A 23,461-nucleotide genomic window follows, 5' to 3' on the forward strand; every position below is an offset into this window, starting at 1 on the left:
CACATTTTATACATTTCTGCCGACCTGGCTTTATTTTTGATATTCTTCCCTTTAGTCCCCCATGCACGCTTCACCTTTTTTTCCACACTTCACCTTTATGAAAAGCATCCTGTTTTCTTGGTGTGTATTCACATTCTGCTGAGCTAAGTACTATCTCTATCCTAAAGCCTACCCTAATATTCCAGCTAACAACTGTTTATCTGTTTACTGACAACCAATCCACCACCACCCCGTTTGAACTTCTTTTTGACCACAACCTAGAGTAACAAACACATTTTACATCATGATCCAGTTCATAGATCTACATATATATTTCTAAAACAAAAGTTTAAAGAAATAATTCTCATACTTATTACAGCATGTAGTGATATCTTCAATTCTGTTCCACTTTATATTTAAGAATTCAAACTGCAAGTCACTTTACTGAATTGCAAAACTTATATCATGACTCACAAATGGGCCCCCCCTACAATCTGAAATCTCTATACCGGCATTTCTCAAAATATGTAACTAGCTGAATCAGAATTATTGGGATTCTTTTGTAAAAAATTTATTTTTAATTGGAGGGTAATTGCTTTACAATATTGTGTTGGTTTCTGCCATATAAAAATATGAATCAGCCATAGGTATACATATGTCCACGCCCTCTTGAACCTCCCTCCCACTTCCCACCTTATCCCACCCCTCTAGGTTGTCACAGAGCACTGGTTTGAGCTCCCTGAGTCATACAGCAGATTTCCACTGGCTATTTGGAATTCTTATTTAAAATTAGACCCTCAACCCCAAAACATGCTTGCAAAAATATTAAATGACATGTGCAGGAGGTGATTCATTGCAACCTTATTTGTGACAGAAAAAGAATGGGAACAAATGTTTATCAGTGGGTGGGGTAGTAGTGGTTGAATAAACTATGGCATAGCCACACAATGGCATATTAGTGTTTTTAGGACTCTAAGAAAAGATGGAGACAATCTCTATGCTGATGATGGAGTCATCTGCAGGATATACTGTTAAGTGGCAAAACGAAGCAAGGGTGGAAAATAGTGTTTATGTTAATAGAATGTTATCTTTTGTGAAAAAAGGAGAAAACAAATATATGCACATTTGCTTATGTTTTTAATAGAAAAAATAAAAAGATGAAACAAAACTAGCCAAAATGGTTTCCTATGGGAGAAAGAAGAAATAGGATGAAGATAGAGAAACAGAGATAAGTAAGACTCCTCTGAATGTACATTGTTTTATTAGACTTTTAACTTAAAACCGTATATATGTTTCATATAACATCATGGAAGTTATGTAAAAATTCTGTAGTCTTAAATTTGCTTTGGAAATGTGGATAAGAACTCATAATTTTTTTTCTGTCTAAAAAATCCCCCGCATTGTAGGCAGATGCTTAACCGTCTGAGCTACCAGGGAATCAGCATCAAAAAATATGTATGTCCAAATCCTGTCCAATGGAAAGATCCAGGAGCAATGAAAATTCAGTAACAATGATCACCTAAATCATGGTCTCTAAATACTATATCCTGCTAATAGGAGCCAGAGCTCCTTCAGTAAATGACTGATTCCAGATCTGGAACAGGACATAAATAATGAACTTAGGACGTTAAGGAGGCAAGCTACTACTGACAAAGGGCTCTTGTGTCATGAGCACACAGACTTGTAAAAATTTGGGCATCAAAGAGAATAAAGACTGTGATCAGTTGATACATCAGTTCAGTTCAGTTCAGTCGCTCAGTCATGTCTGACTTTTTGCGACCCCAGGGACTGCAGCACGCCAGGCTTCCCTGTCCATCACCAGCTCTGGGAGCTTGCTCAAACTCATGTCCATCAAGTCAGTGATGCCATCCATAGCAAACAGATTTTCAAAAATCATGAACTCATAATGATATGGAAAAAACCTGCATTGGTCATCACTGGGGGCTTCGAGGGCACCAACTCATTACTCTGGGCATTGTTTATAAAGGGAAATTATGAAGCATTTATCCTGCCATTCTGTGGGAACTATATTTCTTTTTTTTTGCATTGGAGGAGATGCCTAAGACAGTGCATAACACATAACAGATATACAATAAATGATTATTTAAAATCAGAACAACATAAGGAGGACCGGTTTTGTTGTTTTTTTTGTTTGTTTTCAATGCTTTAGTCTATCTTTGTTTTATTCTTAACTTCCTAATTTGTTATCCTCTTGGGCACCAATCTTTTCTTACTTTAACTGAGGTATAATTAACATATCATATTATGTTAGTTTCAAGTGTACAACATAATGATTCAATATTTGTATATACTTCAAAATAATCATAAACAATAAGATCACAGACAGTAAGTCTGGCTAATATCCATCACCATATTTGACTTACTTTGAAATCATTTATGGAGAACATAAATTCTGGGAACCATGGTATCTGGAAGAAGTAATAATAGCTGGATTTGAACAGCTGGGCCGGGTGTCGTAAAATATATTCTGAAATTAAAATGCCATGTTAGACCTTATCCAAGTGATATGAATTACTATTGAAGTAACTTCTTTTTAAGACAATTTCACCTTTGAGATGATCCCATAAAAGTATTCACAAATAAGGCTTCCGTATATTTCTCTTTGGAACAATTTCTATGTTCGTATATTTTATTTTGGATATTTTTTGTATTTTAAATATTTATAGCACTTTGAATAAAAAGAAAGTTCCACTTCGTGAAGTATGGACTCAAAAGGAATACGAAAACTCAAACAACATTGCCTTTTCTCCAAGGTTATTATCAGTGACTTAACACTTTTCCTAAGGATACATGGGGGAAATGTCTATTGTTTAAAAGATTTTCCTGGCAGGCTGATTTAAATATCTTATTCATTTGGCCTCAACAGAAACTAAAGCATTTCCTTTAAATTCATTCATGTATCTAGAAAATGCCTTCATTTAATGAATTTTTGAATATCTACTATGTGTGAGGGGATTTAGTGTGAACAAGAGAAAAGAGGTTCCCATTCACCAAGAACTTACATAATAAATAAGTAAAGAATACTTGAAAGATCATTTTGGTTAGCAAAAATACCATAAAGAAAATTAAACATGGTAATCTGATTGAAAGCAATGGTTGGGTGGTGTGGGAGAGGAACTATTATTTAGTAAAGGTGGTGAAATAGGCTTCTCTGGGGATGTAGGAAGAATGTCAAGGAACAGAAAGTAGGTCCTGTGCTTGGCACATTAAAGAAGCAGAAAGAAGGCCAGGGTGGCTGGTATGTAGTGAATGAGGAGAGGAGATGGTATGAGATGAGTCAGAAAGAAAAGCAGAAGCCCAGTTAGGTAAGGCCAGAATGATAACAATTTTAAGTGCTTTGGGAAGACACTGAAGTTTTAAAACTAGGGAATAATGTGATCATACATATTAAATGTTGGAGAAGGAAATGGCAACCTACTCCAGTGTTCTTGCCTGGAGAATTCCACGGACAGAAGAACCCGGTAGGATACAGTCCATGGGGTCGCAAAGAGTTGAACATGACTGAGCGACTAACACACACACACACACATTAAATGTGCATACTTGTGTATTGTGTACTAAATTTTCCTCACTATAGAGGTGATTTTTTCCCCTCATTTCTAATATTGTAACTGTACTCATCATGGTTGGATTTTTAAAAATTATATTTCTCAGATAAGTAGAGCACTGTTATGCTTATACTTTTTGTAAAGTCATCATTGAGTAAGATTTACTTAGCCCTGCATTAAGAGATATCAGTACCATTAAGGGGAAAATATATTCATATGACTTAAAGACCTCATATTGACCTGACCGGGGTTGAACCTATTATTAATAGTTCCAGAAATATTCAAGTATTTTCTTACTTGAATGATCAATTATAATTACAATTACAATGATCAATTACAGTATGCACAATAGCAGTGCATGTGTTGCTTCAGTCGTGTCTGACTCTTTGTGACCCAATAGACTGTAGCCTGCCAGGCTCCTCTGTCCATGGGATTCTCCAAGAATACTGGAGTTGGTTGCCATCCCTCCTTCAGAGGATCTTCCCGACCCAGGGATTGAACCCACATCTCTCATGTTTGCTGCATTGGCAGGTGGTTCTTTACCATTAGTGCCACCGGGGAAGCTCCCGTATAGCAGTACCACCAAAATTACATTTACGCTAGGGTCCTGATCAACTGAACAAGCATGTAGCACAACTTCTATTGCCTAAGGCAACTGAGAGAAATATGATGAACCTCAGTTTGATATTTGATTCCTAAGCAGTCGCACTATTTACCTTAACCAAGATAGGATAATTGGATATGTACCTAAAATTTAACTTTTATACATATTTATACAATATTTATGTAGTCATGTTCCATTTCTCCTTCACCTTCTCTAATTTTGAAGAAGAAATAATGTTGTTCTGAATTTTTTTCCTTGGGGGACAATACTGTGGATTGTGCCAGTACTGAACCTCAGAAAATTTGACAAGAAGAAAGAGGACAAAATTATAACTTATGTCAAAACCAAATAAAAGTATGCCTAGCCATTTTCACAGGTGGTGGTTGTTTTGTTTTTGTTTGCTTGTTTGTTTTAAATCATTCTTTTAAGAGTTCTCTTTATAGCAGAGGTTCTGAAACATATCCCATGTGGACCCGTGGGGATCCTCAAGACCCTTTCAAAAGATCCAGGTGGTCAAACTATTTCAATACAATACTATTAGTTTTTCTCATTTTTTCTGACATTTGCACATATGGTACAAAGGCAATAGTAGATAAAGCCATTGTTGCCTGAGCACAAATCAAAGCCGTAGCACGAAACAATACCACACTGTTTATAATACATCGTATTCTTCACACCACACACTTGCTGTAAATAAATACATAAAGTGAAGTGGCAGTTTCACTTATGAATGTGTTTGATGAAATAGCAAAAATTATTAATTTTATTAAATTTCTACCTTTTGTATGTGTCTTGTGATGCAGTTAGAAAATATATATACATATTTAAATATATAATATATATATAAGGCAGTTCTGTTGAATACCAGAATCAACGATTATCTAGAGGAAAAGCAATTCTTCAGCTGTTAAGTTGAATTAGCTGCCTTTTTAATAAAATATCATTTTTACTTGAGAGAATGACTAACAAACTATCATCAGTCAGACTTGGGTATTTAGCAGATAGTCTCCTGAAAATGAACAAAGCAAGCCTGTCATTTGAGGGAAAACAATCGGTGTTTGTTGTCAATTATCAAGTTCAAGCTTTCAAATGAAAATCAGAATTTTGGAAACTTGTATCTGCTACTGTGAGCTTGACAGCTTTTCTATAAAGACTTTTTTGATGAAACTGGGGTGATATTAATGAAAGTGATTCTTTGATATCATATACTGAAATGTGTCAATTTATCGAAGACCTGCATAACTCAATGAACCAACATCTTTCAATGCATGATGACTGCAAAATCATGCATAGGTAAAAAAAAAATCCATTCAAAGGGCTAGAGAGACCAATGGATTTTAATGTGACAGAATATGAAAAGTTCATTAATATGACATCAGATTGCACATTGTTACTAACCTTTAAGAAATCACCAATTTTTTTAGTTTGGTGTAGTATTAAAGGAGAATATCCACACTTATTTGAAAAGGTTATTAAAATACTCCTCCCTTTTCCAATTACAAATCTGTGTGAGGCCAGATTTCTTCATATACTTCAATTCAAACATTTGCAACAGATTGAATGTAGAAGCAGGTCTGAGAATCCAGCTGTCTTCTATTAAGCCAAAAATTAAAGAGGTTTGCAAAAATGTAAAATAATGACACTCTTCTCACTAAAATTTTGTTTTGGAAGATGTAGTTCATTTTCAGTAAAATGTTATACATGTTAATATGTACTGGATTAATTATTTTTTAATGAATGAATACATAAACATTTAGAAATTTCTCATTTTTAATTTCCAATACAGTCAATGCATATGGGTATAACTCATATAAACAAATGTTCAGTGGGGTCTTCAATAATTTTTAAAAGTATACTGCTACTGCTAAGTCACTTCAGTTGTGTCCAACTCCGTGCGACCCCATAGATGACAGCCCACCAGGCTCCCCTGTCCCTAGGATTCTCCAGGCAAGAACACTGGAATGGGTTGCCATTTCCTTCTCCAATGCATGAAAGTGAAAAGTGAAAGTGAAGTCGCTCAGTCATGTCGGACTCCTAGCGACCCCATGGACCGCAAGCCCACCAGGCTCCTCTGTCCATGGGATTTTCCAGGCAAGAGTACTGGAGTGGGGTGCCATTGCCTTCTCCATTTAAAAGTATAAAGGAGACCAAAAATTTGAGAACTGCTGCTTTAAAGAACGCTGCCATTCTTGATATTCAAAGCAGTCAAGCAAGAGGAAAATTTATTTCTAGGCTGTCAAGATTCTTTACTGTCAAAGTAATGTTACTGCATTTTTCCTTTAACTCTCCCCAAGTTAGCAGTAAAATGTCTTCTAAAAAAAATAAGATTATGCAAGCAAATATAAAGCTACACTTCCTTTGACTCTTCAGGAACATTTAAAGCCAAGATAACTGATATTTATGTGTGCTAATACCATAGTTTAGTCACTTAATTTAAAAAATATTACATTAATTGACTTTTACTGTTTTTAATCCAAGTGTCAGTGACAACAGTGAGTTGTCATGCTATCAAAGATGTCTTAATGGAAATTTAAACTCACCTGTAAATACATTTGGATGAGGGAAGTTAATAACAATAAGCTTCATCACCATTTCTGGATAACAGATGGCAATTAGCCAAGCAATCATGCCTCCCCAGTCATGGCCAATAAGAACACATTTGCTATACCCTGTAATTGAGAAATGAATGTTGACATCATTGAAATGGTGGGTGCATCATTACCGCATATATACTAGATATGTTTCTAAAACTAACCTTTCTACTCTCCTACCATAATTATGTACTTTCTGCAGATATTGAGTTTGGTGTTTACAAAACCTGTATGTATGAATCTGCTAGTGTAGTTTTTTTTTTTTTTTTAAACTTTACGTAATTGTATTAGTTTTGCCAAATATCAAAATGAATCTGCCACAGGTATACATGTGTTCCCCATCCTGAACCCTCCTCCCTCCTCCCTCCCCATACCATCCCTCTGGGTCATCCCAGTGCACTAGCCCCAAGCATCCAGTATCGTGTATCGAACCTGGACTGGCAACTCGTTTCTTACATGATATTTTACATGTTTCAATGTCATTCTCCCAAATCTTCCCACCCTCTCCCTCTCCCACAGAGTCCATAAGACTGTTCTATACATCAGTGTCTCTTTTGCTGTCTCATACACAGGGTTATTGTTACCATCTTTCTAAATTCCATATATATGCGTTAGTATACTGTATTTATGTTTTTCCTTCTGGCTTACTTCACTCTGTATAATAGGCTCCAGTTTTATCCACCTCATTAGAACTGATTCAAATGTATTCTTTTTAATGGCTGAGTAATACTCCATTGTGTATATGTACCACAGCTTTCTTATCCATTCATCTGCTGATGGACATCTAGGTTGCTTCCATGTCCTGGCTATTATAAACAGTGCTGCGATGAACACTGGGGTACACGTGTCTCTTTCCCTTCTGGTTTCCTCAGTGTGTATGCCCAGCAGTGGGATTGCTGGATCATAAGGCAGTTCTATTTCCAGTTTTTTAAGGAATCTCCACACTGTTCTCCATAGTGGCTGTACTAGTTTGCATTCCCACCAACAGTGTAAGAGGGTTCCCTTTTCTCCACACCCTCTCCAGCATTTATTATTTGTAGACTTTTGGATCGCAGCCATTCTGACTGGTGTGAAATGGTACCTCATAGTGGTTTTGATTTGCATTTCTCTGATAATGAGTGATGTTGAGCATCTTTTCATGTGTTTGTTAGCCATCTGTATGTCTTCTTTGGAGAAATGTCTATTTAGTTCTTTGGCCCATTTTTTGATTGGGTCGTTTATTTTTCTGGAGTTGAGCTGTAGGAGTTGCTTGTATATTTTTGAGATTAGTTGTTTGTCAGTTGCTTCATTTGCTATTATTTTCTCCCATTCTGAAGGCTGTCTTTTCACCTTGCTAATAGTTTCCTTTGATGTGCAGAAGCTTTTAAGGTTAATTAGGTCCCATTTGTTTATTTTTGATTTTATTTCCAATATTCTGGGATGTGGGTCATAGAGGATCCTGCTGTGATGTATGTCAGAGAGTGTTTTGCCTATGTTCTCCTCTAGGAGTTTTATAGTTTCTGGTCTTACGTTTAGATCTTTAATCCATTTTGAGTTTATTTTTGTGTATGGTGTTAGAAAGTGGTCTAGTTTCATTCTTTTACAAGTGGTTGACCAGATTTCCCAGCACCACTTGTTAAAGAGATTGTCTTTAATCCATTGTATATTCTTGCCTCCTTTGTCAAAGATAAGGTGTCCATATGTGTGTGGATTTATCTCTGGGCTTTCTATTTTATTCCATTGATCTATATTTCTGTCTTTGTGCCAGTACCATACTGTCTTGATAACTGTGGCTTTGTAGTAGAGCCTTAAGTCAGGTAGGTTGATTCCTCCAGTTCCATTCTTCTTTCTCAAGATCGCTTTGGCTATTCGAGGTTTTTTGTATTTCCATACACATTGTGAAATTATTTGTTCTAGCTCTGTGAAGAATACTGTTGGTAGCTTGATAGGGATTGCGTTGAATCTATAAATTGCTTTGGGTAGTATACTCATTTTCACTATATTGATTCTTCCAATCCATGAACATGGTATATTTCTCCATCTATTAGTGTCCTCTTTGATTTCTTTCACCAGTGTTTTATAGTTTTCTATATATAGGTCTTTAGTTTCTTTAGGTAGATATATTCCTAAGTATTTTATTCTTTCCATTGCAATGGTGAATGGAATTGTTTCCTTAATTTCTCTTTCTGTTTTCTCATTATTAGTGTATAGGAATGCAAGGGATTTCTGTGTGTTGATTTTATATCCTGCAACTTTACTATAGTCATTGATTATTTCTAGTAATTTTCTGGTTCTTTGAAAGGATAAATAAAATTGACAAACCATTAGCCAGATTCATCAAGAAACAAAGGGAGAAAAATCAAATCAACAAAATTAGAAACGAAAATGGAGAGATCACAACAGACAACCCAGAAATACAAAGGATCATAAGAGACTACTATCAACAATTATATGCCAATAAAATGGACAACGTGGAAGAAATGGACAAATTCTTAGAAAAGTACAACTTTCCAAAACTCTACCAGGAAGAAATAGAAAATCTTAACAGACCCATCACAAGCATGGAAATTGAAACTGTAATCAAAAATCTTCCAGCAAACAAAAGCCCCGGTCCAGACGGCTTCACAGCTGAATTCTACCAAAAATTTAGAGAAGAGCTGACACCTATCCTGCTCAAACTCTTCCAAAAAATTGCAGAGGAAGGTAAACTTCTATGAGGCCACCATCACCCTAATACCAAAATCTGACAAAGATGCCACAAAAAAAAGAAAACTACAGGCCAATATCACTGATGAACATAGATGCAAAAATCCTTAAGAAAATTCTAGCAATCAGAATCCAACAACACATTAAAAAAATCATACACCATGACCAAGTGGGCTTTATCCCAGGGATGCAAGGATTCTTCAATATCCGCAAATCAATCAATGTAATACACCACATTAACAAATTGAAAAATAAAAACCATATGATTATCTCAATAGATGCAGAGAAAGCCTTTGACAAAATTCAACATCCATGTATGATAAAAACTCTCCAGAAAGCAGGAATAGAAGGAACATACCTCAACATAATAAAAGCTATATATGACAAACCCACAGCAAACATTATCCTCAATGGTGAAAAATTGAAAGCATTTCCTCTAAAGTCAGGAACAAGACAAGGGTGCCCACTTTCACCATTACTATTCAACATAGTTTTGGAAGTTTTGGCCACAGCAATCAGAGCAGAAAAAGAAATAAAAGGAATCCAAATTGGAAAAGAAGAAGTAAAACTCTCACTATTTGCAGATGACATGATCCTCTACATAGAAAACCCTAAAGATTCAACCAGAAAATTACTAGTGTAGTTTTTTTTGAAAATTTAGATGCCCAGGTCCATTATAGACCTAAAGATTCAGAACTTCTCTTGGGAATTTATACTTAAAGAAAAAGTCTGAAATAGTTCAGCTCTGGTTACATAAACCTGAGTTTGGAAAACCATGGTAAAGACTACATATACCTAGGTCATAAGCAAGATTACATTATTCATTTGACTAGAAAATTGCATGATGACAAAATTAGGCCAAGTCTGACTGAATTACCACAAAATATGAATGATATATGGCTGTTGGAAATCACTGTCTCTGATTTTATTGTAATCACACTAAATTACAATGCTGTATTGACACCCCCAGACTGCATCCATTTTTTCTCCTCTAAAAATATTGACCTGATCTATGCTCTCATTGGGAGAAGGCAATGGCACCCCACTCCAGTACTGTTGCCTGGAAAATCCCATGGATGGAGGAGCCTGGTGGGCTGCAGTCCATGGGGTCGCTAAGAGTCAGACACGACTGAGTGACTTCACTCTCACTTTCCACTTTCATGCATTGGAGAAGGAAATGGCACCCCACTCCAGTGTTGTTGCCTGGAGAATCCCATGGATGGAGAAGCCTGGTAGGCTGCAGTCCATGGGGTTGCACAGAGTCGGACACAACTGAAGCGACTTGGCAGCAGCAGCAGCATGCTCTCATTAGACTCTTGTAGAAATGGGTCTTTGGTTTCATGGGTTTCTCACTATACTGGCTCTATAAACACACTGGGTTTTAGTCAAAAGGGATGCAGTGGATTAGATTATTGCTATAAAATATTTACTCCTCCTTTTCGTCTTCCCAGTGCATAAAGGTAGTATACTTTACCACCAAGCCCCCCCACCTTTTCTGGCCTGAGGCATGCAGGATCTTAGTTCCCCCAGCAGGGATAGAACCCGTGCTTCCTACAGTGGAAGCATGGAGTCTTAACCACTGGACCACCAGGGAAGTTTCTTTACTATCCATTTCATATTAGACTTGGCAGTGTGATTTGCTTTGGTTTCTTGGTGGCTGTATGACTTGATTTGGGGCTCAGTCATGTGACTTGCTTTTGACCAATGAGCAGTGACCAGAAACTTGAAATATGTTTTGCTATGGGGCTCATCCTCTTGCCACTTCAACCACAGTGAGAAGAAGAGCTTCCTCCAGGCAGCTTCTCTCCTTTAGCTGGGGCTGCAACCCAATTCACTCTGAGAAGTCAATCCTAGCTGGACCTGTGGCCTGAGGCTAAGACCCAGAAGGGTTCAGCCTAAGGTTGACCTGCAGATCCAGCATAGGAATGAATGCCTTTGACTGTATGTCACTGAGATTGGGGTGGTTTGTTACACAATATTATTGTGGCACTAACTGATCAATAAAAGATAATGCAAGTGTTTCTGCATCTAACAATATGTTTAAATGAATATTTAAGTGTGGGTTCTAAAGAAATAAACTTTCTGAGAACAAGAATCAAATTTCTAATAATTAGTTCTGAAAATAATAAATAGTATACATTAAGTCAGTTTTTAAAAACAAATTTTGAGAGTCACTTTTGGCTGGTAACTGAATAGTTATTCTGGATGTATAATTTTAAATTCCTTCTATAGATATTTTGAGTTGTATACGCCAAATGACAGGATCCAGATAACAGCTCAGGTAAATGGAAAGTACCATCCCAAGAAATGAGCTTATCAATTCACAATTTGTTGAATGTTAGTTCATTAAAAAGAATGAATACTATTTTTTAAAACCTACCTAAAGATTCTAAAATATCCTTTATATCTGTAATTAGACAGTCCAATTTATAATTCTCTCGATGAACAGGAGCATCTGATTCTCCATAGCCTCTCAAATCCAGTGCTACAACTCTATATTCACTTTTAAATTCCCTTAGTTGGTGACGCCATGAATACCTGCAGAAAATAAGATATGTTAAAAATACCACACTAACGAATATAAAGAATACCATTACAGATTGTCTAAGTGGAAAACTGTAACTTCTCATTTTGGAGAAAGGTTATGTAGCCATGTGTGGGCAGGAAAGAAAAAACCTGTTTGAAAAGAAAGCACTCACATTATTAAAATTGACTTTTTTTTTTTTTTTTTAAACCAGCTCCAGTGGGAATGTAACAAAGGGCGAGAATTTACTGAAACTACAAAATACCAGATACCCTTAAGAAATGTACCTAAGAAGTCAATTTTCTAAGCTTTGCTTATATAATGCTTACCACTATCACTTAGTCTGTGCCTATAAGTGCTTCTGTATATTGTACCATTTGATTCTTTCAAAAAACTTGGGACCTGCCCAGGGACCCAATCCTCGGGAGGCTGTCACACCTCGACCTGCCCGGGGATTTGATCTCTAGGAGGCTGTCACGCCTCAGTCTGCCTGGGGATCTGCACCTTGACCCGGGGATGCCTGGCTCTCAGGTTGCAACAGTTCTGGGTAGGATGAACTTACATCATATCTATTCCCGTCCACGGTGGGCAAAACAAACCTCTTAATTATCTATTCCTGTCCACGGTGGGCAAACTAGCAATGAGTTACAAATCTCTTAATTCTACGCAGCATTGGTAACACTGGAGATCTTGGGGACACCCAAACTCCAGTCCGGGGGGTCCCAGGAGGTCATCACGACTTGACCTGCCTAGGGATCGGTCTTTGAGAGGTTGTCACGCCTTGAAGTGGGGAGATGCTGGTCAAAGGGTATAAACTTCCAGCTGGAATGAGTTCTGGGATCTCAAGTATCTGGGATCTCATGGTGATTATAGATAAAAATACTGTATCAGAGACTTGAACATTGCTACAAGAGTAGATCTTAAACACTCTCAGTATGAAAAAAAAAAAAAAAACTTGCAAGATGAAAATGTATTTTCCTAGAAGGGGGATTTTACTCAGCTTGCTGGTGCTGGTGCTGGTAAGTCGCTTCAGTCGTGTCCGACTCTGTGCGACCCCATAGACGGCAGCCTACCAGGCTCCCCCGTCCCTGGGATTCTCCAGGCAAGAACACTGGAGTGGGTTGCCATTTCCTTCTCCAATGCATGAAAGTGAAAAGTGAAAGTGAAGCTGCTCAGTCATGTCAGACGCTTAGCGACCTCATGGACTGCAGCCTACCAGGCTCCTCCATCCATGGGATTTTCCAGGCAAGAGTACTAGAGTGGGGTGCCATTGCCTTCTCCGATAAAACAACTACTTAAGATAAATCTCTGAGACATCCCTGGAGACCCAGTGGTAAATGAGACAGGGTCCTTGGGGCTGGTGCACTGGGATGACCCAGAGGGATGGGAGGGGGAGAGAGGTGGGAGGGGAGTTCAGGATGGGGAACACATGTACACCCGTGGTGGATTCATGTCAATGTATGGCAAAACCACTACAATATTATAAAGTAATTAGCCTCCAATTAAAATAAGTAAATTTATATTAAAAAAAAAAAAGAATCTGCCTGTCAGTGCCAGAGATACAGGTTCAATCCTTGGTCTGGGGAGATTCCACATGCTGAGGGGCAACTAAGCCCGTGTTCCACAATTAGAGAAGCCACCACAATGAGAGACCCCAACACCACAACCAGAGAGCAGCCCCCATTCACAACAACTAAAGGAAGCCTACGCGTAGCAGTGAAGACACAGCACAGCCATAAATAAATAAATACATGAAATTTAAAGAAAAGAAAAAAGATAAACCTCTGCTTGTTAAAACAAAATTCTTCTGAGAAGATCCTGAACTATAAAGACAAGCAAGTGTGTGGTTAAAAACATTTAACAACAAAAATGGCCCAGGCACTGATCAATTAGAATGGCCCCAGGGACAGCCAGGTCCTGGAAGCTTGCTAGACCAGGTGTTCCCCTTATGCTTGATAATAAAACTGCAGAATTAATTGAAATACAGAGCTCCATGAGAGTTCCTTCTTCTAAGAAGCAAAATCATTATGGATAAACAGAAAAAAAGACTTGGATTTTTCAAAGTGACTCACTGTGTTATAGAACTCAAAATATGCATTAAAAGCATCTGCATGCACATCTGTTCATGGAAACACAGTATAAAATTATCTGACAAAGACAAATGGTAGATCATTGTCTGGGAAGATTTTTGGAGCACAATAGGAAAGAGAACAGAGTGATCTGAGATTATAAACCAATAATGAAGGGAGACTGCAATGAAAAATACACAAAACAATGAGAAGGAAGAAACAAATCGACCACTTTACATCAACAGCTAGATTATCAGGAAAGGTGTCAGACACATATTAGGATTTATGAATGGATAGAGTCTTTGGTCTATTACTAGGATATCTATGATTTGTGAAAATCTGCAAAAGCACTGCCAATGAACATGGATTTGAAAACTTTAACAAAAGTGTCTTTCTTAATAATCTAGATAATCTCTCTGGGTTGTAATAAACAACAGAAGCAGTTTGATTCCTTAGAAGATGCTCATCTGTCAACACATGTGATTTTATTTTTTCATGTTGTCATTGTTGTTCAGTTGCCCAGTCTTGCCTGATGCTTTGTGACCCCATGGACTGTGGCACGCCAGGCTTCCCTGTCCCTCACCGTCTCCAGGGGTTTGTACTCCCAGTCTCTGCATTGCAAGCCGATTCTTTACTCTCTGAGCCACCAGAGAAGCCCTAAAAGGGGATGCCATGGCTGCATGGGCCAGGAATCGAACCTGGGCCTCCCATGTGGCTGGCGAGAATTCTGCCACTGAAGCACTCATGCACCTATTTTCTCATAGCCTTACTTAATATTTTGAATTGATTTTTTTTTATGTCTTTGTAACTGAAGCCTAATTCTTTCTTCTTTATAATCCTTCATACCCAATCAATAAAGTTCAATAAATTTAACCTCTTAAATATTAATATTTCCTTAATCACTTTTCCTATCCATCCCTGATATCATTACCTTCATTCGGGCATCCATTTATGCAGCAGCCATCGATTGGTCTAATTGTGTGTTTCATTCCCCTTGGCTCTATTTTCTATAAAACCAGAGTGACGTAATAAAAACACAAACTCTTTCTTGACTCTCAGTTACTCATGACATGAAGCCCAAGCAGGTTATTTTGGCAGATAAAACCTCTAAGATTGACCTTCCTAATCTTCCAGCTTGACTACCTTATACCCTCTATCATTTGCTATATCATAAAAAAGGGCTAACATCTATATCTGTCTTATTACATGCCAGGCACAATTCTAAGTGCTTCACATATAGCGATGCTGATCTTCAAAATAGTAGTATTAAAGTAAGTACTATTATTATCCCCATTTTACAGATGAAGAAACCAAGGTACAGATTGGTTTGTGAATGAGCTAAAAGTCAGAGTTAGCAAATAGCAGAGCCAGGATCCAAACCCAGGTGGTCTGGCCTGAGAACCCATGCTATGCTGCCCCTGCAGCACTTATCTGCTTGCAGTGAATAAACACGGGTCTTGTTTTCATGACTTCGTTTACATAATTTCCTTTTTCTGAAACTTCGTCGCTCCTCAGCATTTCCCTCCTCCCCACAACCCCTGTCCTTCACCCCTCACTGAACTCCTCTTGCTGGGCATCTTCTCTTCTAGGAGACTTCCCAGGTTCCCTCCTTCACAGGTGGGTTGGCTGGCCCCTTCCATATTCTTCCATTTGTCTGCACACTCTTCAGTGCACTGGGCATGTGCTTTACACTAATCTGTGGGTGCCTGGACTGTGCCACTTGACTGTGAGCTCGTTGAATTGCCTGGCAGATGTGAAGATGCTCAATAAAGATTTGTCGACTGAGTAAAACAATGGAAAAACGAAAGCACTGAATTATGATAGTGCTAGAGATACCAGTTGTTCAGTAAAACTCTGTCCCAAGTTCAAACTCAAGTTCAAACCTTGAGACAACTCTGAACTAAAGTTCCCAGATTCCTCTTGGGGGAATTTATATTCAATTTCTACTAAAATGTGCATTGTTTTAATATCCTAAGTACCTGTGTCTTTGTTTAGAATTCATTTAAGTAGAGATGTCAAGGTAGAAATTTGACTCAAAATAATGTGTACAGTCCTATAGCATTTTACATTTAATGTAAACATAATACCTGCATATATTATTATGCTATTAATAATTTAAATTGCCTTCCAAATAAATCCAAATATTTCTAGTATCAATGAGTGGGGCCAAACAATATCTTAAACATTTCTAGGGATATTTAAAGGCTGCAACTGCTATCTTAATAAATTACAAAATAATTTTTAAATGTAATCTTCCTAGAGTTCATAAATAAAGCATATTTGATTTACACATTAACTCTAAACTGAAAAAGAAATCACCCCAGTGATAGACTGATGAGCATGTCATTCACATGAATAAAACAAAATAACCCCCTTGATACAAAAATGAAACATAAAATCAGTAACTCCTGAAAATATTATAAATAAACAAAACTAGCTATTTTCATGCACACTGTTCCCCTCCTTCCCCACCCAGTTGCTCTGTTGTTGTTTAGTCGCTCAGTCGTGTCTGACTCTTTGCTAACCCATGGACTGTAGCCCACCAGGCTCCTCTGTCCGTGGAATTTCGAAAGCAAGAATACTGGAGTGGGTTGCCATTTCTGTCTGCAGGGGATCTTCCCCACCCAGAGACTGAACTTGAGTCTCCTGCATTGCAGGCAGATTCTTTACCACTGAGTCACCTGGGAAGCTCAAGCAGAGGACACTTCACAAAAAGCAACTTCTTTCTTAGTTATTCTTAACACAAGGAGGGCTCCTAGTTTACCAGGCTAGCCTCTTTGAGATGCAGAGTATACTCTTCCCTTTTACAATGGAGAAAAAGCCACAGTCACCAGCCTCTGTGCTCAGCTGCATGCATGAAGAGCCCTTACTTGCCTGAGCACTTGAGTAATGACGAGTGTGTCCCATACAGCTGGTGTTATTGCCAGAAACTGCCTGCATCAGCTCAAAATATTTTTAAAAGCAATGCAAATTGAGGTGGAGATGGAGGGGGGAGAAAATCATCTGTGACCGCCTTATTTGGCACTAATTTAGCTAAAGGACTCATAGATCTGTATATTGTTTGATGTTTCCTCTATATTTTAAGAAGACCCAGAATTTTATTCTGTGTAACATCTAATAGTATATATTAAACATCACCAATTCTCAACAGCTGTTCTTAGTTAATGATGATAAATGCAAATAATACCTTATATTTGTATAATGATTTTCTGTTTAAAAAGCATTTTTACACACATTGCCAGTTTATGATTATTTTGTTTTCACTGTATCAAATAATCTGACCTACTTGATCTACAATATTATAAATTTATGTGCATTTAGGCAAAACTTGATTAATAAAGGGATATTTACATGGGCAATATAAATTGAAATTGGTTCAAAATGCCAAAGCTTTTTGGCTCTTAAAAAAAAAAGGACGGCCTCCCAGGTGGCTCAGAGATAAAGAGTCTGCCTGCCCATGTAGGAATCCCTGGAGACTTGGATTTGATCTCTGGGTTAGGAGGATCCCTGGAGGAGGAAATGACAACAAACTCCAGTACTCTTGACTGGAGAACTCCATGGACAGAGGAGCCTTGTGGGCACAGTCCACAGGGTTGCAAAGAGTCGAACATGACTGAGAGACTGAGCATGCAAGCATAATAGGGGAAAAGTGCAAGAGAAAGGGCTTTTGGAAACAGAAGAAGGAAAGTCTAAGAGAGATTTGAAATGGTTTAATCAAAACACCGTTATCCTAAATTCTGATTTGAACTGACTTTTTCCTGAATGGAGTTCATTAATGGAATTGACTAGATTGCATAATGAGTAACAGTGGTAATTCGGAAGGAAGACAAAATGTCAACATAGAGATCTCGGTTTAGGGTATGACTTACACAAACAGAAGTCTCAGCAACTAAGCGGCTGAGCCAGAATTCACTGCCCATATTACTTTATGCAGATTTGATTAATACTTTAGACTAACATTTTATTTGTAAGCCAGTCATGTCATAGGGTCTTCCCAGGTGGTGCCAGTGGTAAAGAACCTGCCTGCCAGTGCAGGAGATGTAAGAGACAAAGTTTCTATCTCTGGGTCGGGAAGATCCCCTGGAGGAGAGCAGGGCAACCCACTCCAGTATTCCTGCCTAGAGAATCCTATGGACAGAGGAGCCTGGTGGCCAACCATCCATGAGGTTGCAAAGAGTCAGACACGATTGAAGCGACTTAGCATGCTGGCATGTCATAGACTTTTTGCTCTAGAAAAATGATGAACTAGATGGGTTTTTGCCCTCCTCCATTCTCTTCTTCAATGCCTAACACTTCCTAGTGCACTAGCAATCTATTAATAAAGGCCCTTTTACTCTAAAAGTATTAACTAAATATTCTTTCAGAGCTAGATGCATTTTAAATTAGGAATTCGGATGACACAAAATCTTTAGAATTCTAAAGGAAGTGAGGAATATGTAATGTGGAATTCTAGGTGTTAAGAGCAAAAGTAAAGGAGAAATTCCTAGAACTTTAAAAACATACCACACATCTACATTTAAGTCAGTTTAGAGAATATAATTTTTTGGTCCATTTTTCCATTTCAAGATCATAACCCTAAGTTAGCAAAAATCTGATTTTCTTTTTACCACCTTAATATGTACCATCTTTTAAAAGATATTCATTTTTTTAAAGTTTCATCATGTGTTGTTTCATCTGTACTTATTTGGTTCTGTGGGGTTCAAAGGGGAACAGAGTATTTTCCCGTAGGTAACTGTGTATTTTTGGCTATAGGTTTTTTCCTCCACATGAAATATTCTGATCCTTAATTTGTCCTGAATTCATCTGAGCCTGTTACTATGTGCATAGGAAAGAGTCTTTTTTCAGTTTCCATGAGCCCTCTTCTCCTCCTGCCTTCCCCTCACCCAAGTCTTACCAAAGGCTGCCAGGTAACAGGCACTCTAATTCTTTGGTTTCTTTCGAATCTCCTTTACCACCCAGTGTTGCATTTTGTCCACAGTTCAGTTCAGTTGCTCAGTCGTGTCCGACTCTGCAACCCCATGGACTGCAGCATGCCAGGCTTCCCTGTCCATCGCTATTTCCCGGAGCTTGCTCAAACTCATGTCCATCAGTAGGTACTATAAAAACTGGTTTATGATTGCCAAGGGGGAAAAATAGGGAGAAGGGATAGTCAGGGAGTTTGGGATCGATTTGTACACACTGCTATACTAATTTAGTCTTTAACAATATTGTGATAGGTGCAGGTGAAAAATGAAGGGACTCAGTCATACATATACGTGTATTCATTCTTCCCTAAGTTCCCCTCCTATACAGGCTGCCACACAACATTGAGCCACACTGCTATATTTAAAATAGATACCTAACAAAATCCTACTGTACAGTGCAGGGAACTGTGCTCAATGTTATGTGGCAGCCTGGATGGGAGAGGAGTTTGGGGGAGAATGGATGTATGTGTATGTATAGTTGAGTCCCTTTGCTGTCCACCTGAAGCTATCACAACATTGTTAACTGGCTATATTACAATATAAAACAAAAAGTTAAAAACTGTTTTGCAATTGACTGTTTCAAAAATTTGAAACACTAAATGATACTTGTTTTAATTCTCAAAAATAAATAAATTTAGGATAACAATATGCATGTTTCTTTAAAACAGAAGGAATATCATTCTTGTGATTGCGGAACACTTAGGAGTAATAACTCTAGGCCAGCACTTGATCATAGCATGGGGTCTATTAAAAACCACTACAATAAAATGACACTATGGTAAGCCAAATCTTTAGTGCAAAAGAAAAAGTTATTGCTAAGTTTACCAGAATTCTGGAAATCCATGAAGCAGCAGCATAAGTGGTTTGCCTCTTTCTCCAGCAGCAACATAATGGAATCTTAAGCCCGAATCCTGCAATAGGAAATACAGTGCATGAGGTTTCAGTGACGCTTTGTGTTGACTGTAAAAGTACAATTAGCATTTCCATGCCATTGAAAAATTTCACTTGCATTATTTTTAATATCAAGAGATAAAATAAGTATTGTTAATTTTCAGAAAGAAAAAATAACCACTGTTTATCAGCAGGTTAAATAAACAGATTCGCTTTTGTTGACATTACCTTCTACTTATGCTGTCAATTTATCTATATTATGAGCTTCTGAAACAGTTATAATTTTCTTACTGATGTGTCACACTTCGTCTCACTCAAATTCTGCAGGACAAGTAAATAATTCTGATCTGCATTTATATTCCTGCCATTATTTACCTCCTAGTCATATACTTTTCTCAGCTTACCCATCAAGAGCTGTGCCATCAGTTATATAATTCACACCTCCTTTCCTTATTTTTAGTTCTCTCCCTCCCACATTATTTTCAGTTGAGAGTTGCATGCACCATTCCCCTGGCTGCCTGCTCCTCATGTCATGTCAGTGTATCTCTAACAGCCGAATGCTCTGAGTGCTCAAACCTTTGCTCTGCGTATGGGAGACAAGATTGCCCAAGGGAAACAAAAATCATAGAAATGAGACAGAAAAATAGCAAATACAAAGTAAAAAGAAGAAAGGAAAGTGGAGCAAGAAAGAAACACAAAAACTCAGAAGGAAGTAAGGTTAAAAAAAAACAAGAACCAAAACCCAGAGACTAACCGGGTTTTACATCAGATAACCCAAGTAATTGGGTTTCCAGATGTGAAAAAAATCTTAAAGCTCATCTAGTTCAACCCTATCATTTTTGCAGAGTTAGAAACTGAGGTCCAAAGATGTTACTACGGGTCATTAAGATGGTTGGGAGCAGGACTGTGGCTAGAACCTCCATCTTGTCCTACTGCCCAGGACAACGCTCTTTCTGTTCCTTGGTTCTAGGTCTCTAGGGAAATTCTTTAAGTGGCCAAAGTCAGAAGAGAGTCATTGTGATGAATTCCAAATGATTCTTAAACTGATTTTCCCCCTCAGGTAGGATGTACATAACAACTCTGACTTCTACCCTCTACTGCAGAATGCCTTCCTGGAAGTTCAATAACTTCTTTTATTGGTGGCGAGTCTTGGAAGATGAAAGGCTGTAGGAACTTGACTGGATTTACTGAATAAATATTTCATTTCATTTTACTATGTACCAGGCACTGTTATAAGATTTTTGGTTTTAGCTTATTTGTTTTTTACAAATATTAACTCATTTAATTCTCATGTCAACTGCAGGGTATAAAGGACATACCCCTCTGTGGTCTGAACTCCAGCTGCAGGGCAGTCTAGCTCCTAACAGGAACCCCAGACCTGGTGACAAAACTATCCCTTCATGGAGGCTATTTTTGAAAGGCCTGTGAGTCAGACTTGTAGGGTGCATCACAAAAAGCCATCTCCCTTCACCACCTGGAGCCTCAGGAAATAGAATAATCGTGGGCTGTAAGAAAGCTTGGGACAAGCATGGGCAATTAAAGAGTCTGCATGAATAGTTGACATTTACTTTTTGTGCCATTCCTTTGGTCTCTGGCATCATAGCGCTGCTTCCTTCTCCACAAACATGCACCATTTATTTATTGTTTGATGTTGCTTAGGTCATCTGTGAATGCTCCATTCTGCTGATCTGAATAAACTCGTGATTTGCAATGACTTATTCTATTTACTGTTCCAATCTCTAAAATTTGGGCAAGGACCGTCTCCTGAGACAGTAGGGCGCCACCAGAAACAATTCCCTACAGCTTATCTGAGCTCTAAAGGGCAAAAAGGTGACAGACGACCGCTTCCCCTTACAGTTGGAGAAGGTTGTTGCGGTGGAGGAGTAGGGGACAGTAATAGCAGGACCCAGATTATTAGACTCTCTCACACACACACGCAAGGACCATAACGACACACACAACCCCCTGACCCTCTCCCTTGGCACCTCGCCCCTCTAGCATCCCCCGGGCGTCTTCTCCGTCCCTGCAGCGCGCCCTACTAGCCCCGAGAACACTAGGGGACGCTGGGCTGGGCGTCATACAAAGATCAGCCTCCGCTCTCATGGCCGTCACGTTCCCTCGCGATAGCGCCGGGCCCGCGCCCGCCTTCACCTTGATCCTCACGTAGCAGTGGGTACCCAGAGAGGGGTCGTTCAAGCACGCGGGCGGGTGTTCCCGAGCTACCCGCCGGAAGGTCTGCGAGGGTCCCTTGCAGATGCTCCACAAAAGTTTGAGCAGGTAGATGGAGGAGCAGAGCCCGCAGTAGAAGTAGATCAGGCACCAGAAGAGCAGGGACCGGATCGTGACCATCAGGCGGGGCAGGCAATCCCGCAGCTTCGCCATCGGGCGGTGGCGGCGGCGCGGCCCGCAACGCGACGCTTCCGAGGCGCGGGAAGCAGCGGCGCGCACTCTGGAGCCGGAGCGAGACTGCGAGCGCGGCGGTGCGTCAGACCCGCCAGCCGGTCCGTGGTCGCCTGCCCCGCGCACGCCTCCCCGCGGGTCCCCGTGCTGCAGCGCCCGGCTCGGGTCCGTTGTCACAGCCCCGGGCTACCACACTCACGGTGAGAGCTCGGGACGGCCGCGCCCAGCCCCGGAGCGGCGCACCGCGGACCCCAAGCGCTGCGAGGTCCGCATTGGATAGGCAAGGGTGGAGAGCCGACCTTCCTCCGCAAGGAGTAAAGCCCCGTTTCAAACTGATAAACTGTGGGGGAAATGAAGGTGAGACTTTCCCAAACCATCCTAGATACTGTGGGAGGAAGAGCCATGCATTTTGACCAGTGTTCATATCCTCTTCTTGCGCCCCCCCTCCCCTCCCCACCCAATTTAAGGCCTTCTTTCTGGATCGTTGAATTATGGGGCTCATGGGGGAGGAGGAGCAGTAAACGATTTTCATACCACCCGAAAGACATTTCTTTATTCATTCCCAAAGCTCATCTGAAGGTGTTGCTATTTTCCAACTAGGTTCTGAGTCGTTATCTGACCAGCTAGGTGTCTGGTTATAAAGTCAAGCCTCTGGCAATCCCTGGTCTTTTTTCTGTCCCTCTGGTTTTTTCCTTTACAAAAAGATTGTGTAAATAGAATCATCATGTAGTATTCAACTTCTAGCTTCTGGCTTCTTTCTTTTAGCATGATGTATCTGAGACTCAACTATACTGTTAGGTATATTGTTTTATTATTATTATTATTAGTCTTTTGTTAGATGGATGTACCATACTTGCTTATGGAACAGTTCACAGTTGAGGTATATTTGAGTTTTTTCCCAGTTTTTGGTGGTTATGAATAAAGTCATTGATGTAAAGTTTTTGGTGGGAAGATGTAAGTTTTCATTTCACTTGGGTTAACACTTTGAAGCGGGATTGCTGGGTCAGGTAGGTATGCATTTAACTTTATAGGAAACTATCAAACTGGTTTCCAAAGTGGCTGCGAGTTTAATTCACACTAGCAATGTGTGAGAGTTATTGTTAGGTCCTATTCTTGAGAGCCGGAGAAGGCAATGGCACCCCACTCCAGTACTCTTGCCTGGAAAATCCCATAGACGGAAGAGCC

General features: G+C 39.2%; 1 protein-coding gene across 3 annotated transcripts in view; it reads right to left on the reverse strand.

The window, feature by feature from the left end:
* Nucleotides 1-22,338, reverse strand: part of EPHX4 (epoxide hydrolase 4) — a 37,031-nt gene extending 14,693 nt beyond the window's left edge. Inside the window, exons 1-5 of one of the 3 annotated variants that reach the window (NM_001075855.3) lie at nt 22,028-22,338; nt 19,811-19,896; nt 11,809-11,966; nt 6,693-6,821; nt 2,364-2,467 (exon numbers count right to left, since the gene is read on the reverse strand). In NM_001075855.3, the coding sequence (NP_001069323.2) occupies nt 2,364-2,467; nt 6,693-6,821; nt 11,809-11,966; nt 19,811-19,896; nt 22,028-22,258 (708 nt within the window). In that variant the 5' untranslated portion in view covers nt 22,259-22,338. The remainder of the gene's footprint in view (nt 1-2,363; nt 2,468-6,692; nt 6,822-11,808; nt 11,967-19,810; nt 19,897-22,027) is intronic. The other 2 variants (NR_132766.1, NM_001314056.1) reach the window with 2 other exon arrangements.
* Nucleotides 22,339-23,461: the final 1,123 nt, after the last annotated feature.

Source organism: Bos taurus, chromosome 3 (assembly GCF_002263795.3).
Source record: "Bos taurus isolate L1 Dominette 01449 registration number 42190680 breed Hereford chromosome 3, ARS-UCD2.0, whole genome shotgun sequence".
In the NCBI taxonomy this organism is placed as follows: domain Eukaryota; kingdom Metazoa; phylum Chordata; class Mammalia; order Artiodactyla; family Bovidae; genus Bos; species Bos taurus.